Source organism: Loxodonta africana, chromosome 4 (assembly GCF_030014295.1).
Source record: "Loxodonta africana isolate mLoxAfr1 chromosome 4, mLoxAfr1.hap2, whole genome shotgun sequence".
Taxonomy (NCBI): Eukaryota; Metazoa; Chordata; class Mammalia; order Proboscidea; family Elephantidae; genus Loxodonta; species Loxodonta africana.
Window position 1 is genome coordinate 55,543,945 of NC_087345.1, and position 15,711 is coordinate 55,559,655.

Sequence of the window (15,711 nt, forward strand, 5' to 3'; positions counted from 1 at the left end):
GACTATAAGCCATAACAAATATATCCTGCTAAGCCCAAATTCCCTTAGCCAGATCCCAAAGATGCTTTCAGCCTCTCTGATGCCACTAAACAAGAAGGGATAGATGCTGGGGAAATCAGAGTGGAAAGAGACAATGAATGGTGAGTAACAAATTGTGCTTAAAGTATCTTTCTATGACCATGGACATTCATTTCTAGGACCTTGGGAGTTTCCTAGAATGAGAAGCCCAGAAGTTTTATTGGCTTCATGGTAAATCTTCTTTTAGAACTCTGGAGAATGGTATAGGATGAGTTGTGAGGAAGAACAAAGGAGTACTAGGTACGGGGTAATGAGGGGGTGGTTACCATGGGAATATGGAATGAATCATGTGAAAGAGGATGCAAAGGAATCATGTAATAATGCTTGACTTTGAACCAAAGGACAGGGAAAGGTTAAAGGTGTCTAGAGTCGTTGCTTCGGTATACCAAAACCAAACAAAACCCACTGCCGTCGAGGTGATTCCGGTGATGATGCTTCAGTATACTAAGTAGTAATTGAGAGTGAACAGTTATTGCAGTTTAATATGCCTTGGCATTTTTATCACATATAGACACGTTAGATACTGTTTACATTTTTAGATGAAATCACTCTTTCCTTTAAATTTTCTGTGTTATGCTATTCAACAATGAAAGCAGCAAGTTATTAAATAGGGTCTTAGTGATATGAAAGAATTAATGAAGCTTCCCTAGGTGACTTATTTATAAAGAGAAAAAATCTTAGGAACTAGGAGAATGTGGTTGACAGATCAGTAATCCAGTAAATGGAAATTCAGCCTTAACAGTTCTTTAGCTGTTTAGTTTTAGAATATAAAATCACCATGCTGCATTAGGGTAATCTTTTGAAGTTGGCAATACTTTTATGAGAAAAAGCATTGAGTAACCAGTAATGTTCATTTGAATTCCACAGCTACAAACAATGACTATAGTCTATTTATAATGACCTTGGGATATTTCAAGAAAATTCCTCACACTTTAATGATTTGCTGGAAATTAGCAATATAATTGATTTAATCACATAGAGAAGGAAAAAAAAATTATGTTCAGCTGTGGAAGTGACAAGTCCTTGAGTTGACTTTGTTTTTGAGCAGAAGTATACTTTACTTACCATGTTTTACTAAAGTTCGGTTATATACCAGTTTCTATGCAAAAGCCTCTCCATCCTCCCCCATAAATTGTAGCAAATAAATGCATTACCATGAGGATTCACAGTCAAAGAGAGATTTAATTGTTCATATATACTTGAAATGCTGACTCCTTAATAAAATGGTATTGTAAAAAGCTGCTAGGCTTTCATATACCTAATAAGTTTTAGATAAAACACTATTTTTTACATCATGATGAATTTTGACCATAAACAACAACAAACCCCTCAAACCAAAGCTCAGAAAAATTACTGCCTTTCAAAGGAGAAACAAAAATTGTCAGCTTTCAATGCCACAAAGCTGAGAATGAATACTTTGGTTATGAAGCAGGAAAACAGGTTTTATCTTATGTGTCAATACCAATAGATTAAGGGTAATTTCCTGGAGTGCTGTGTTGGGATGAGCTCTGAGGCTGCTTGCAGGCTCCATAGGAAAGAGAACTGTGATCAATAAGGAGTGGGAAGTCACAGCAGATGTGCTGTGCTTTTGGTATCCATGATGAATGGCATTAAAAAAAAAAATCAATAAACATCACGGACTTACCAGATAAGCCACCCACATCCATCTTCTTCAGGTTCTTTGCCTCCAGAATGACAACAGTCAGTTTACCAGCAGTAGGTACATAGCGAAGGGAGAAGCAGATATCACCCAATTTCTCTTGCTATAAAAACCAATAAGAAAGTATTAATGAATTTTAAAATAAAGGTGAATATAGTTTGTACATCCAAAACCCATAGCCGTCAAGTTGATTCCAACTTATAGCAACCCTGTAGGACAGAGCAGAACGGCCCCATAGGGTTTCCAAGGAGTGGCAAGTGGATTCAAACTGCCAACCCTTTGGTTAGCAGCTGAGCTCTTAACCGCTGTGCCATCAGGGCACCATTTTGTGCATATATATTGCAAATTCCTCAGGAGAAGAATTATGACCATTAGTCATTGAGAACTCTTAGTTCCATTGGTCACAGTGGTTTTTCATTCACCAAGATATCATCAAAAGTGGTTGTAATTATGGTAAAATGAGTTACTTTATGTGGCCTTTTGGCTTGGTTCTTTGGAAAAACAGTTTGAAAGATTTTTCCCCTAAGCTCTCAGGAGTTACCTTTGTCCTAGTTTTCTACCCCAAAGGGTTTGTTACTTTTATTCAGGTTGACTGACATTTCCTGGGCAAGCTGTAAACAACTTGGTTTGATATTTTCATTTGGTTCTGGGCTGCAGCCTGCCCTGTGATTGGTATGCATCTTGTAGGGATTTTTTCAATAGACTATGCAAACGAGGTAAGTTGTAGCCTACTATGCAAATGAAATGTCTGTGGCCTACAGAGAGGGGATTGGTCCGTTCATGGCCCTAGTGGGAGTGCTATGCCTCGAAATTGACAAAGAGTTTGTATATTTAAACAGCCAGCCCCAAAGAAGTATTTGAGACAGAAAGAAGCAGGAAAAGAAGCACCAGGAAGAAGTAGAAGGAAGAGAGAAGAGAGGAGAGAGAAGAAGCTGAGAGAGAGAGGAGGAGAGTAACCTCCTAAAAGAGCTGTAACACAGGTCAAGGGCTGTAACACTGAAGACAGTCATTGGCCTGGAAGAGGCCCAACAGCAGAGTCAGCTGCAATAGATGGCAGGGCCAAGAGGAGCCTGCCCTCGGGCTGAGAGGAGGCCTGCAGAGTTGAAAGGAGCTGAAGAAGTGAGACTTTGTCTACATGCTTCCTCATCCTGATCCCAAGTTGTAGCCTGTAGATCTGAATCCCAAGTTTTATCCTGTTGCTTCCTTAATAAACCACTTAACTATAAGTATGGTCTGTGAGTTCTGTATGGACATTGCAACAGATTACTGAACTCAGCAGAGAAGTAGAGAGTGTCATGGGAGGTACGGCTGGTGTCAGAATTGGCAAAAAGGTTGAAGAGTGAAGTCTGACCTCCACCTCATAGGAATCAGCCTTGTGCTGATCTTGATTTGCATTATCCTCTCTGAAGTTAGACAGGTTCTGATGCTACTATTACTACTACTACCCTTTTACAGTAATCCACTTCAGTTTTTTAAAAAGTCCATCTATATTTTTTATGCTTACTGAAATAAACCTATAATTCAGTAGTATAGGAAATGAGATCAAGTTGACTTTGGTAGAGACTTTGTACTCTAAATAGCACTGCAAAGCTATTTGCAAAATTTCACAACTTTATGGAATAGCTTTTAAGAGAGCCCAACACTTTTTTTAAAAGTAGAATTAACCTACCTAAATTTTTGTGTTTTTACCTTTCATATAAGATTATACCTAGTTCTTTATATTGAGATTCTTAGAGAAAAAGACTTGTGTCTGTGTTCCATTAAATTGTATTTATTGATGATAAATTCTCTGAATTTCTAATAGCTGAAATGTAACAAAGTGTTTTTGCGTGATTGATAATTTTAGCTTTATTCGTTTCAGGTGAGATCTAACTTTCTTTTCCCCTTATTTTAAAAGTTATAGAGATCTGAGAGCAGGTTAGAAAATAGAATCACATAGTAATATAAGGCAGAGCATCACCTACCCCGATGCCATTCCATTGGTGTCGTATTTTAGGCCCAAAGAACGTTCACCAATCCTGTACACTGGCATTTTTGAGCAACTGATTGAGAGTTTAAAATGATGATGATACATAGAACTTTTTAGCCTTTTTCAGAATGTACTCATATCACTTCTACTACCTTGAGTCTTATTTTCTAGGATTACTAATGAAGCATCACACTATTGTTCAACACAGGTAGAATTTACTTATATAAACATGAGAGAAAGAAGGGTATCATGTGGTTCACCGTACCCCCCTCAGATAGTGGAGACTGTAGTCTGCTTTCTAACAGGGAATTGTTTATTCCCTGGCAAATTAGTGTTCATTTCTTAGTGTCTTTCCCCCCCCAACAATGCGAATTCTGATTTCGAAAGAAGGCAATGGTTATGTCAGATGTCAGCAGATTTCTACACATTCCTTCCTTAACGTAAGGATGAGGTGCAGCAGGCCATCTCCTCTTATTATGACTGTATCTTATCTATAATTTGATGTACGTGCTAAATCAGCCAGAGTCTCCAACTGTGGAAATTACTGCCAGGGTATAGTTTAACAATGCAAAAAAATGTAATTAATTTTGGGGGCAGTTGTTACATGCATTTTTCAAAAAGTAAAGGATATCTACCTGTTCTCTGATTTATCTATATGCGGGAAGCTGTAAATTCAACTTCCCAAAGAACCAGCTTTTGGTTTTGTTGATTTTCTCTATCGATTTCCTGTTTTAATTTTCATTGATTTTTGTGTTGTTATCTTATTTCTTCTGCTTACTTTGGATTTAATTTACTCTCTTTTTTTCTAGTTTCCTAAATTTGAAGCTTAGATAATTGATTTTAGATCTGTCTTCTTTACTGATAAAAAAAAAAAAAAAACTGATACATGCATTCAATACTATAAGTTTCCCTCTAAACACTGCTTTTGCTGCATCCCACAAATTTTAATATGTTGTATTTTCATTTCCATTTAGTTCAAGGTGTTTCTTAATTTTTCTTGAGATTTCTTACTTTGACTCATTTTTCTTTAGAAGTGTGTTATTTGTTCTCTAAATTATTATAAGATTTTCCAGCTATCTTTCTGCTATTGATTTCTAGATTAATTCCATTGTGATCTGAGAGCATACTTTGACTTCTGTTGAAATTGCTTATTTGTGTTTTATGGCCTGAATATGTCTATCTTGGTGAAAGTTCCATGTGATCTTGAGAAGAATGTAAATTCTGCTGTTGTTGGATGAAAAAAAATAGCCAGTCTTCTACAAATGTCAATTAGATAGAGTTGACTGATGGTGAATATATTCAATATGCATGTGTGTGTGGGTATTTGCAGAAAATGGTGCCTCTTTCTGGTTCAGTAATGCTTCTGTTGGAAACATCAGCACATCTGTTTATAGCTCCAATTCTTTCATTTCTTGAATTCCCATAGCATCTTATCTATGTATCTCTTATGTCACTAAGGCACCCCCCCCCCTTTTTAAATCATATTGTATTCATGCCTTAATTCTCCGACAAGATTGTAAACTCCTTGAAGACAGGATCCTTGCCTGGCTTATCACTCTCCATACATTTTCCATACTAAATAAACGGACATTTTAGATAACACCCCCATTTTGAACTATCTAGTTGTAGCTCCCTCATATTAGTGTAAATAATAGGGAGTTACTTGTAACGTGCCAAATTCATCTGACTGCCTACTCACCCCTAGAAATTAATTTACACATCAGGAGAATTCAGTGGAATAAATTACTTTTCACAGTCTCTGAAAATACAAAATGGGAGGCACTATCACAGAAATTAATACAAAGTTTTTGTTTTTTGCTAAGGACAAATTCATCTGAACTTTAGGAGACAAGAGAAATGTAAATGAACAAAGTTGCTGTTCAAAAATGCTCATTAGGAGGAGGGTTCTTTTTGTAGGATTCTGTCTATTCTTCACAATAGCTTCCCTGGGGAGCTCACTGTGTTGCAAAATCAGGTTGCACTAACCAGTCTAATTAGGCATTTCAGATGTGACCGATCCCTCTTAAATGGCACCTCTCCTTGTAGACCATAATCTAATCCCACAATTAATTTAGGGGCATCTCAATTGCTTAAACAAAGAAATGTCACAACCAGTCTTTCTTCTGTATCATTTTATTGTTTAATCTTATGATATCTAGGGAATTTTTTTGAGATTTTTATATCCTATTTAGTTTTACAAGAGAGCACTTAAGGGTTTAAAAAAACCTTACCTTCAGTAGGAAAAAAATATGAAGGAACCTGTAATTTTAACTATGGCCTGGGAGGGGGCGAGTGGTGGAAAGTAAATGTTTGCCATAAAAAAATCAAAACAGATCTTTTGAGATAAAGAGAAATATGCAAAAGTGCTTATTTTTACGCTCTTTAAAGAGCTACATTTAACTCATTAATTTGGGAACTTAAACACATAAAATTTCATTTGCTCATAAAATTATCATATTTGATATGCTAAATCAAATCAAATATATATTCACATTTATTAATTGTTTTTATTTTTTAATGTTTTAAACTTATTCTGAATCTACAAGCTATACGGAAGCTACTCACTGTTTTATACTGGAATTCATATACTTTATGGCATTAAGCAGGTAAAGAAAAACTCATTGTCTAAGAAAAGGCAGTGAAAATATCAAATTACATGAACCTTTGTCTTTTTTTTTTTTTGTCTTATTAGCTACATTTTCTGAGTTGTAACTATCTGAGGTATAAGTACATGCCTTTTTAATGCTTGAAAAATCAGCCTTAATAATTTTCTAGAACAGAGTTTGAAAATTGAGGCAACTTTCTCCTCTTACATGTGAATTTTATCTGTCACTAATTGATTTGGGGTATTTCCAAACATGATTGCCATGTGGTTTTCATACGTTGCAGATGATGTGGGAATCTGAGGTTTATGCAAAGCAAGAGGAGCCAGACTATGTATCACGAGACAACGCTCTTGCCACCTGCAGGTAGGACGTGTGTGGCAGAATTCCTGACTGCCATCCCCTGAAGATGCATTCTCTCTGTCCCTAGAGTCCAAAATAGACCTCGTTCTAGCGTATGAAGGTTTTAATATGTCTCTTTTCATACACATAGAATGCCTGGCATGATCTGATAGTTTTACATGGACAGTTTCACATCAAACTCTTATTTCATTGTTTTTAAATGTCACTTTGAGAGAATGAAGGTTGGATAGCAATATACAAACATTTGATTTTAAACATTTGATTTATCACTCAAAAATTCTAGAATCCAAGATTCTCTAATTTTTTAAAAAAGTTTTTCTTTGGTGAGGGTATCATAATGAGGAGCAAAAACGGTTCTTAGAAAATTTACCGAAAGACAAAAAGAAGATACCCAAATCTATATCTCTGATCATTACTGCTCCTTAGCAGTCCCGAGTAGTCTTGTGAAGTAGGTACTGTGATGTCTATTTTACAAATAAAGACACTGAGACTCAGAGGTATACTGAGACTCAGTATACTCTGTTTTAAAGTGTAAATTTGATCATGGGACTTTTCTACTCAAAACCCTCAAATGTTTTTCTGTTTTACTTAGGATAATCTGGGTTCCTTACACTAAAAGGTCTTATATGATCTGACATGCCTTACCTCAACTCCTCCAGTATCCCCATGATCTCATAATGTTCCTTGCTCTTTCTAAAACATATCAAGCACACTTCCACTTCAGGGCCTTTACATTTTCTATTCTCCTTCCTGGAATACTCTTTTCCCAGATACTACCAGGATTGTTCCATGAGTTTATTCATCTATCTGCTCATATGTCACTTCTTTAGAGAGCTTTTCTACAGCCAGGCAATCTAAAAAAGCCCCATCCACTCTTAAACACATACACTGCCTATCCGTTTACTCTACTTCCTTTTTTCCTAGCATCATTACCTGACACTCTATTATGTTTATTTAAGTTTCCTTCATCAGAATATCAGCTCTATGAGGCAACAGGCTTGTTTTACTCACTTCTATGTCCCCAGCATGAGAATAGTGCCTGACACAGAACAGGGCTCCTTAGATGCTTGTTGAAGGAATAAATGCAGGTTTCCTACACTCTAATATAGTCAGGTTGATCTCGGTATACATTATTATTGTCACAAGTCAAATTTCTTGGGAAGAGGTTTGTAAGCAGAAAGCTTATTGGGGAATGCCCTTGGGATCAACACCTGTGTGGGAGTGAGGAAAGCAGGATTGAGCAGATGGAGAAGTTGGGCTGTGATGCAGTCACTTCAAATGGCTCAGCTGATTCTATGGGGAGCTCTGGAGCTAGGGTAGCTCTTCAGAGATGTGCTGATACTGGGTAACAGGGATGAGATTTTATACTCCTATATCCAGCAATCGTTGGATGTGGGCTTCCCTTGCACCCTTGGGACAGGGTCTCTTCAGCTGAGGATGACGCTGAGAAGGAGGAACTCGGTTATAAGCTGTCAGTCATTGACATTCCTGGCAGCCAGAGGGATACATGCCTTGACCACGAAGATGGGTAAAGATTGGTGGTTCATCACAACACTTACTACATCTCAATGAGCTATATTCCTTCTTATCACCAGAGCTTTGCTTGGGTGAGACATCCTCCTGCAATGCCTTTATTCTCTCCTGCCTAATAAAATTATTCCTAACCATTCCATGTCTTAAATAAAGTACCCCTCACTATTCTGCCTCACATGGATTTCTGTTAGAAATTGCCTTAGAGATGGTACTATAGTGCTTAGGGATTATTTTTTCCCCAGTTTATTTCATGTCTGTAAGTTTCCCTCACCCTAAACTCCAGAAGATTAGGGATTGTGCTTTAAACTACTTTTCTATGCCTAGTACCAGGCATAGAGTAAGGGCTTATACATAATTGTTGGTTGACTGTATTTAAATGAAAACCTCACCTGTCTATTGCTTGTAAACAGAACCAACACTATTGCTCTATCAGTCATGTCTCCAATTTAACCAGCGAACCGACTAATGAATATATTTTGAATTCCTCCTCATGCCTAGCACTATGGATGTTGCCAAGTCAACCCCGTCGTGAAACCAGAAATGAAAACATTTCTGAAGGTGTAGTTTTTAAAAGATAATTTCAAGACCCTGCAGACTTGCAGCCAACAGATGAGTGCTTTTGCTGGTGTGATTATCTCACGAAGGGGCCTTATTACTATTAGGAATTTCAGCTTTATGTGTAATTTATTTTAGTCAATTGCCTTTATCACTAGGTGGAAACTACCAGTTAGTGTTAGAAAGTTCCAACTGTGAGATTGAGAAACGTTAACCTGCTCCTTTAGAATATGGACCTGACAATCAGAAGGCACCTTTGTTCTGAGCAGCTTTATAATTACATTTTTTTTTAAAGCAGCCACTGAATAGAGTAGACACAAATTAGTGATTTCATAGACAACTAAAGCAATACCTCTCCTTTTTGAAAAGCATTGTAGGTATTAAAACAGAGGTCATCTCCAATGGATAAATAAAAAGCTCAATTTAAAATGAATGTTCATTTGATGGCTTCTATAGAACTCCCCATCATTTTATGGTTAAAAAGGGATTCACTTTAGTGACCTTTGCAAAATGAGGCTGAGTTCACAGGTTTGTTAGAAATGCTGTGCTTTTAAATGAATTTTAAAAAGGTGCCTGAATTGTCTTAATGCTGTGACATTTTAGAAAGACATATTCAATTTATTTTAATTTTAGAAGGATTTTTTCTATGTTTTAAACTGGCAATGGATTCTCTGATGATGGATAAAGGGTTTTTCACTGAGATTGGGAGTCTTTTTAGAGATGCCATATAAACAAACAGGCACAACAATCTCAAAAAACGAAAATTCAGACTATTTGCCTGTTCTCCATTTGTAAAAATAATAAAATGTTCTTCTTTAATTAAAAGGACAGTGGCATGTCTTCAATGTTAATAAGGGAATGGGTGGCTTTAAATATATCCTATGGGTGGTAGTATCTTTCAAAGTCATTTTATTCCTACAACTACTCTCATACCTCTGAAGTATCAGCCGGCTTGGTATTTACATCAAATGGTCCAGATGGTCACACTGTGAAACATTGCTGTGGAACGTACCCAGACTAAGAAGACTGAAGCTGTCCTAGTGTACAGATGCACAGTAAATTGTTCAGGTGGATGAGACAGTATGTTGTATCTTAGAATACTTAGTTTGTAAGGATGCTACATAATCCATTAACTTTGAATTCATTCATTACATATTAAGAAAATTACTGAGTTCCACTATAGACCATTCCAGTCAATAATCTACATTCCGTGAACACCTAGATCAATAAGATGTTAAGAAGGTCAGAAGGTCAGAATGGAGTGGAAAGACAGGTTTAGACAGAGAATAGCAATACAGTGCGTTAACTGCACCACGGAGATGGCACAAATGCTAGGGGAGCAAAGAGGAGACAGCTGAAACTTTCCAGGGTCTAGTGGCAGAATTAAGGAAAGGGGAATGTTAACTGGAGATTTATATCTCCAATAATCATCAACTTCTCCAAACCATTGCAAATGCACATTCTTTATTAAATCAGTGTGCTTGCCATTCAAATGCAGGTTTAAAACTAGTCATTCTATCTTTCTGCATTCCAGCCAAATTGCCAGCCCTAAAAGCTAGTGTGTATGGGGTGGGGGGTCACATGTACGTGTCCTGGAAGAGCTGCTACTCAGGCTGAGACATGAATGGTCAGCAGGAGGAGTAAGTGTGAACACTGTGAAGAAGAGGGCAAGAGTGTTCAAGGCACAGGGATGCATGTTCAAAGTTCTCTGATAGCTTAAATCGTTACTCTTCTGTAAGTGTAAGATTCACGTAATTTAATTAACAATGGATTTCCACTTTATGATTTAGATCTTCAAAATTTTCTTATATCTTTAATTTACATTTTGGTTAAAATATATTTGTATTCCTATTGGAAACAATACTTAAATAGAAAAGCAGGTATTCTGATATGCTCAAAATGCCAAACCAAAACCAAACTCGTTGCCTTTGAGCCTATCCTGACTTACAGAGACGCTATAGGACAGAGTAGAACTGCCCCATAGGGTTTCCAAGGAGCAGCTGGTGGATTTGAACTGCCGACCTTTTGGTTAGCAGCTGAGATCTTAACCACTGCTCTACCAGGGCTCCATGCTCAAAACAAAGTTGGTAAAATAGAAAACTAAAGTATCTATTAAAAGTAAGTAACAGTAAATTGCAGTATAGATTGACGGAAAGAGCACCAGATATGGGCATTGGATCATTATTCATTCATTTAACAGATATTTATTGAGCACCTCTTATGTACCAGGCACTGTTCTAGACACATAATAGGGTCTTATAAATAAAATTTATAAGCAGTCAACAAATTATGCAACAATCAGTGAGCAAGATAAACAAAGTAAAACTTAAGGTATGCTAGATTTTGGTATGTGCTATGGAGAAATATAAAGCAGGCAGGGAGATAGTATAATTTGAAATAAGGAGGTCAGGGAAGGTCTCGATGAGAAGGATTTGAGGAAGGTGAAACTTGGTCAATCACTTAATCATCTGGATCTCACTTTCTTTGTTTTTATGAAATGGGACGGGATGACTTAGCCATGAAGATTCTTCTAGCTAGGAAATCATATGTTGCTATGCTTTTACTGTATTGTAACTACCTCTGACTTATTTAAATGAGTTAATAAATAGGTGAGCTAATAATGGGTGGTGGTAATGTGTAATGCCAAGGTTGTGGTAATGTGTAACGAAGAACCAAACCCATTGCTGTAGAGTCAGTTCCTACTGATGCGACTCCATGTGTTACCATAGGTTTTTCTTGGCTGCAGTGTTTACAGAAGCAGATCACCAGGCCTTTTTTCTGTGGAGCCACTGAGTGAGTTTCAACCACCAACCTTTAGGTGCAAACCATTTATGCAACCTAGAGACCTAATTTGCAATTGTGTATGTGAATTTTGGTTGGAAGGTAGAGGAGAAAGAGTCTCAGAAATGTCTTTGTGAAAAGATTTCTCATGCTGTAGTGTGTTGTGGTGGCTGAAATTCTCTCATTCATCCACTTTAGATAAAGCTTTAGATCTCTAGGAGTCCCTCTAAAATAATGTGAAATACCGTTTTGTCCTTTAGTGGATGACACAGTAATCCATCTCTGTATTAAATTTTAGTTGATAGTTTCTTGGGTTGTGGAAGATTTATCTAAGTAAATGGAAATGGAAAAAATGGGAAGGATAGTGCATATGGCCCCATAGCGTGGGGGTGCTGCTTCAGTTAGATGAGGGCAGGTAGGAATCCAGCTAAATGGCCAATTGCCCAAGTACATCAAAAAATGAAGAAAAATAATGGAGAATAGTGTGTGGGAGATGCCTAAAGACAAACCTTTGCCAAATATTTTTGTCTCCTTCCCATTGTCCTTCTGCCAGTTGCATGTCCTTAATTTTCTGGGTCAGACTCAATTTCAAATGTTCTATTTTCTTGTCCTCACCTGACTTTGAGGCTCTGGGAGGAAGTGGCTCCTCCCAAATAATGATTTGGGTATGCAAGCCAGAGTTATCTTCTGTTGAAATATAAATATGGATATGAAGTGATTTTTAAATACATAAAAAAAAAACAAAAACAGAAAACCAAACCTATTGCCATCAAGTGGATTCTGACTCATAGCGTCCCTATAGGATAGAGTAGAACTGCCCCCATAGGGTTTCTAATGAGTGGCTGGTGGATTTGAACTACCAGCCTTTTCGTTAGCAGCCAAGCTCTTAACCACTACACCACTAGGGCTCCATTCTGAAATGTGGGCAATGTATATTTCCAAATGAAAATGCAGATTTGCCCTATGCAGTTATAAAGGAGATACCTTAAAAAAAATTATAATGCCCAAAAGTGGGCTATTGAGCCTAGAGCATTCATGAAAAGCAACGTGAGGCAATCCTTGGAGGGCATGGTTTGACATTTTTAACCCTGAGAACTGTCGTCTGTAGTGGCAAAGTTATGTATTTGAATACTTTGTACATAGACTTACTGATGGAGCAATCTTATCTTTTCACTGTGTTCAATGACTGCAAAGACTTTGTACCCTGATGTTCTGTCACTCCATTGCTACCTTTATTGGTGCATCCCAACAAGGACTTGAGAGGATGATATGGGGAAATAGGTTCTTGATAGAGAAAGCTCAGAAGCCAGGGTGCTGTTGTATCTGGAGAATACTTTTCTCTTTTTAGTTCTGGGATGATGGTAATCAAGAGGACCCCCAGAAAGAATGACAATACACAACTCTGAGATGCCATTGCCCCAGTAAGGTTTTCCTCCATCTCATCTGGGAGGAGTGAATAAAAGAGGAGAAGCTGAATGCTTAGCAGACCTGAGTTCTAGTTAGCTCCTGAGGGAACTCTAAGCAAGTCCTTCCCACATTATTAAAATGGATAGTAATAACCCACTAGCTGGTGAGGAGAGAAAAACTATTTTTAAAGCAGAGTTAAACTAAAGGTCAGAGGGGCCAAACCTGACTTCTCCCTTTCTGGCTTTAGCTGACCCATATGGCCTGTTGATAGCAAATGGGGAACCTTGTGGTGGTGGTGGTGGGGGGGGGGACAAAGGAAGATAGGAGAAAAAAGCCATCGAATTGGGGTTGGGGAGGCAAAGCAGAGGGAAATAGAGAAAGAGATCGAGGGAAAAAAGAAGTTTGGAAAGAGAGAAAGGGAAAAAATGTTGGTTTGTCTATTCTATCTTCCATTAAAAAGACTCCAGAAGGAAGAAAGAAGATAAGGAAAATCAAACAACTCGGGAATGGTGAGGAAAGCACTGGGAGGATTTTGAAAGCGTTTTGTGTGTATGTGTGTGTATATTGGGGATTCACTTCACAAGGGATGAGAGCAGTTGCCTGGCGAGGGACTATGTGGTGAAACCCTAATTATTAGTTCAACTGGTAAGAACCCAGGAGACATATTTGCAGTAATTCAAATTCATAGAAATAAAGAATTTGATGTGAACCTCAGATGACAGAGAAAATAGATCTATTTTATAGAGTGCATCAGAAGGAAAAGCAGGCAGAACTGTGGTGATTTCCCTGAGCAAGGTAAGGCTAAAGACTGTTAGTTCTATTCAGGATTGAAACAGTGCATGTAGGTCAAATGGCAATTTCATTAGTTAAAAAAAAAACAAAACAAACTATGATATATTAAAGCTCCATTAATAGCAGCAGAGAGAAACAAAAAACAAAACAAACAAAAAAATCCAAACCTGTTGCCGTCCAGTCAACTCCGACTCATAGTGACCCTTTAGGGCAGAGTAGAACTACCCCATAGAGTTTCCAAGGAGCGCCTGGTTAGATTCAAACTGCCAACCTTTTGGTTAGCAGCTGTAGCTCTTAACCACTATGCAACTAAGGTTTCTACCATTAGGGTAAAGTAGGGAAATATAAATGTGAAATAGAAAGGTTTTGAGGGCAACATGGGACTAGCTATCTTCCAGTTGGTTTTAATTCAAAACAGAGATGAACTTTTGTTGTTGGGACACCCAGAGATGCCTTTTACATGTGTGTTGACAAACTGCATAGACAGAAAGCACCTAGAGAAAAGGCTTAGATTAAAGCAAGCTAGCATGAGGGCCTTCAGCACAAAAGGAAAGTATGTGATTAGGTAGCCCCTAAAAAAGATTGTCATTGGGTACTTCTGGTGGGAGGGGGTGGGGGTAGAGGAAACTGTTATGGGCTTAATGGAGAAAAATATTATCAATACTACACATTTATTATACTTCTTCCAAAATAGATTTGAAGGTGCAGCAGAATTTTAGTCAGAATTGACTCAATGGCAACTAACAACAACAGAGTTAGAAACAGCTAGAACTGGAGAGAAAAATTCCCAGAGAAGATGGATTTTACAGAGGAAAGGAAAAGTGTCACCCAAGAAGAGAAGCCTGTGTTTGAAGCCCACAGAGGAATACAGAAAGGAGAAGGAAGAAAGAAGAACCCCAGAGAATCCAGTGCAAGGAAAGGCCAAAGAAGGTGAGAATAACAGGTCCCCTGTACATGAAATCCAAGTCCCAGAAGAAAGGGATACAGGATGAGGGAATAGACCAGAGAAAGAAATGGAACTAAAGAGAGCTTTGAAGGCCTCAATGAAGCCATGCAGATAGAGAGAAAGCACTGCTTTTAGAAGGAATATGTGATACAAATGACAAACAGTATCAAAATCTAGAAGCAGAATGAAATTTTCAATACAGTACGGTGTTGAATATGAGGAGAGAATTTACCAGGCCTGAAGGGACTGACTTGGGGGTTTTTAGGGGATACTTGGGAGATACTCATCAATAGTGGAAGAACACCACTCAAAGTGAGGGAATGTGAGTTATATGTGAGTGTGGATGTGTAGTGGAAAAGAAAAAAGACCAAGTTTGTGAATGTTCCTGGCTCTCCCAATACTTAGGAGCAAGAAGACTTGCAGCAGCAGAAATGGGAGAGCAGAGGTCAGACACCCTTTTGACAGGCTGGTAGAAAGGGTAGTCTCACTTGAAAAGATTTTTGAGACTACAAAGGGGCAACCTATGAAGATGATACCAGGATAGAGGATGAAGGTCATGGGCATAAAAAGGAAAATATTAAAAGTGTTAGGCAAGGAAATATCAAAAGAGATATATACTTATGCAATAGAAATATTATTACATGAAAGTAGATTCATTTGGTGTTGCAGGAAATAGAACAAGGAGAACTACTACTTGCATGTTCTTGATTGCACCATGTTCTATTCTGCCTTCAAGCATTTTAACATGTGACTTCCTCTGCCTGGCATACCTCCTCCCTTTGATTTTCTATAAGTCCCCTACTTAACTCTCAACTGTCATCCCTTTAGTGGGTCTTTCACTGATCATTCTCAACAGAGCTTGGCCATTCTTCTATGTTTCCATAACATCTTTCCAAGTGCTCCATTATTCTATAAAAGTCTGTTTTATACCTGTCTGCCTTTTTTATTAAACAAGACCTGTGCTTTAATCAATTTTGCCCAACACCGTATCTGGCATATGGCTAAAGGTCAATACAAACCACAG

The 15,711-nt window shown here is 37.8% G+C and overlaps 1 protein-coding gene across 2 annotated transcripts in view; it reads right to left on the minus strand.

Moving 5' to 3' along the window:
* SYT1 (synaptotagmin 1) overlaps positions 1 to 15,711 on the minus strand; it is a 238,934-nt gene that overhangs the window by 114,378 nt on the left and 108,845 nt on the right. For both annotated transcript variants that reach the window (XM_010599005.2, XM_003405220.3), the window contains exon 6: positions 1,724 to 1,841. In XM_010599005.2, the coding sequence (XP_010597307.1) occupies positions 1,724 to 1,841 (118 nt within the window). The remainder of the gene's footprint in view (positions 1 to 1,723; positions 1,842 to 15,711) is intronic.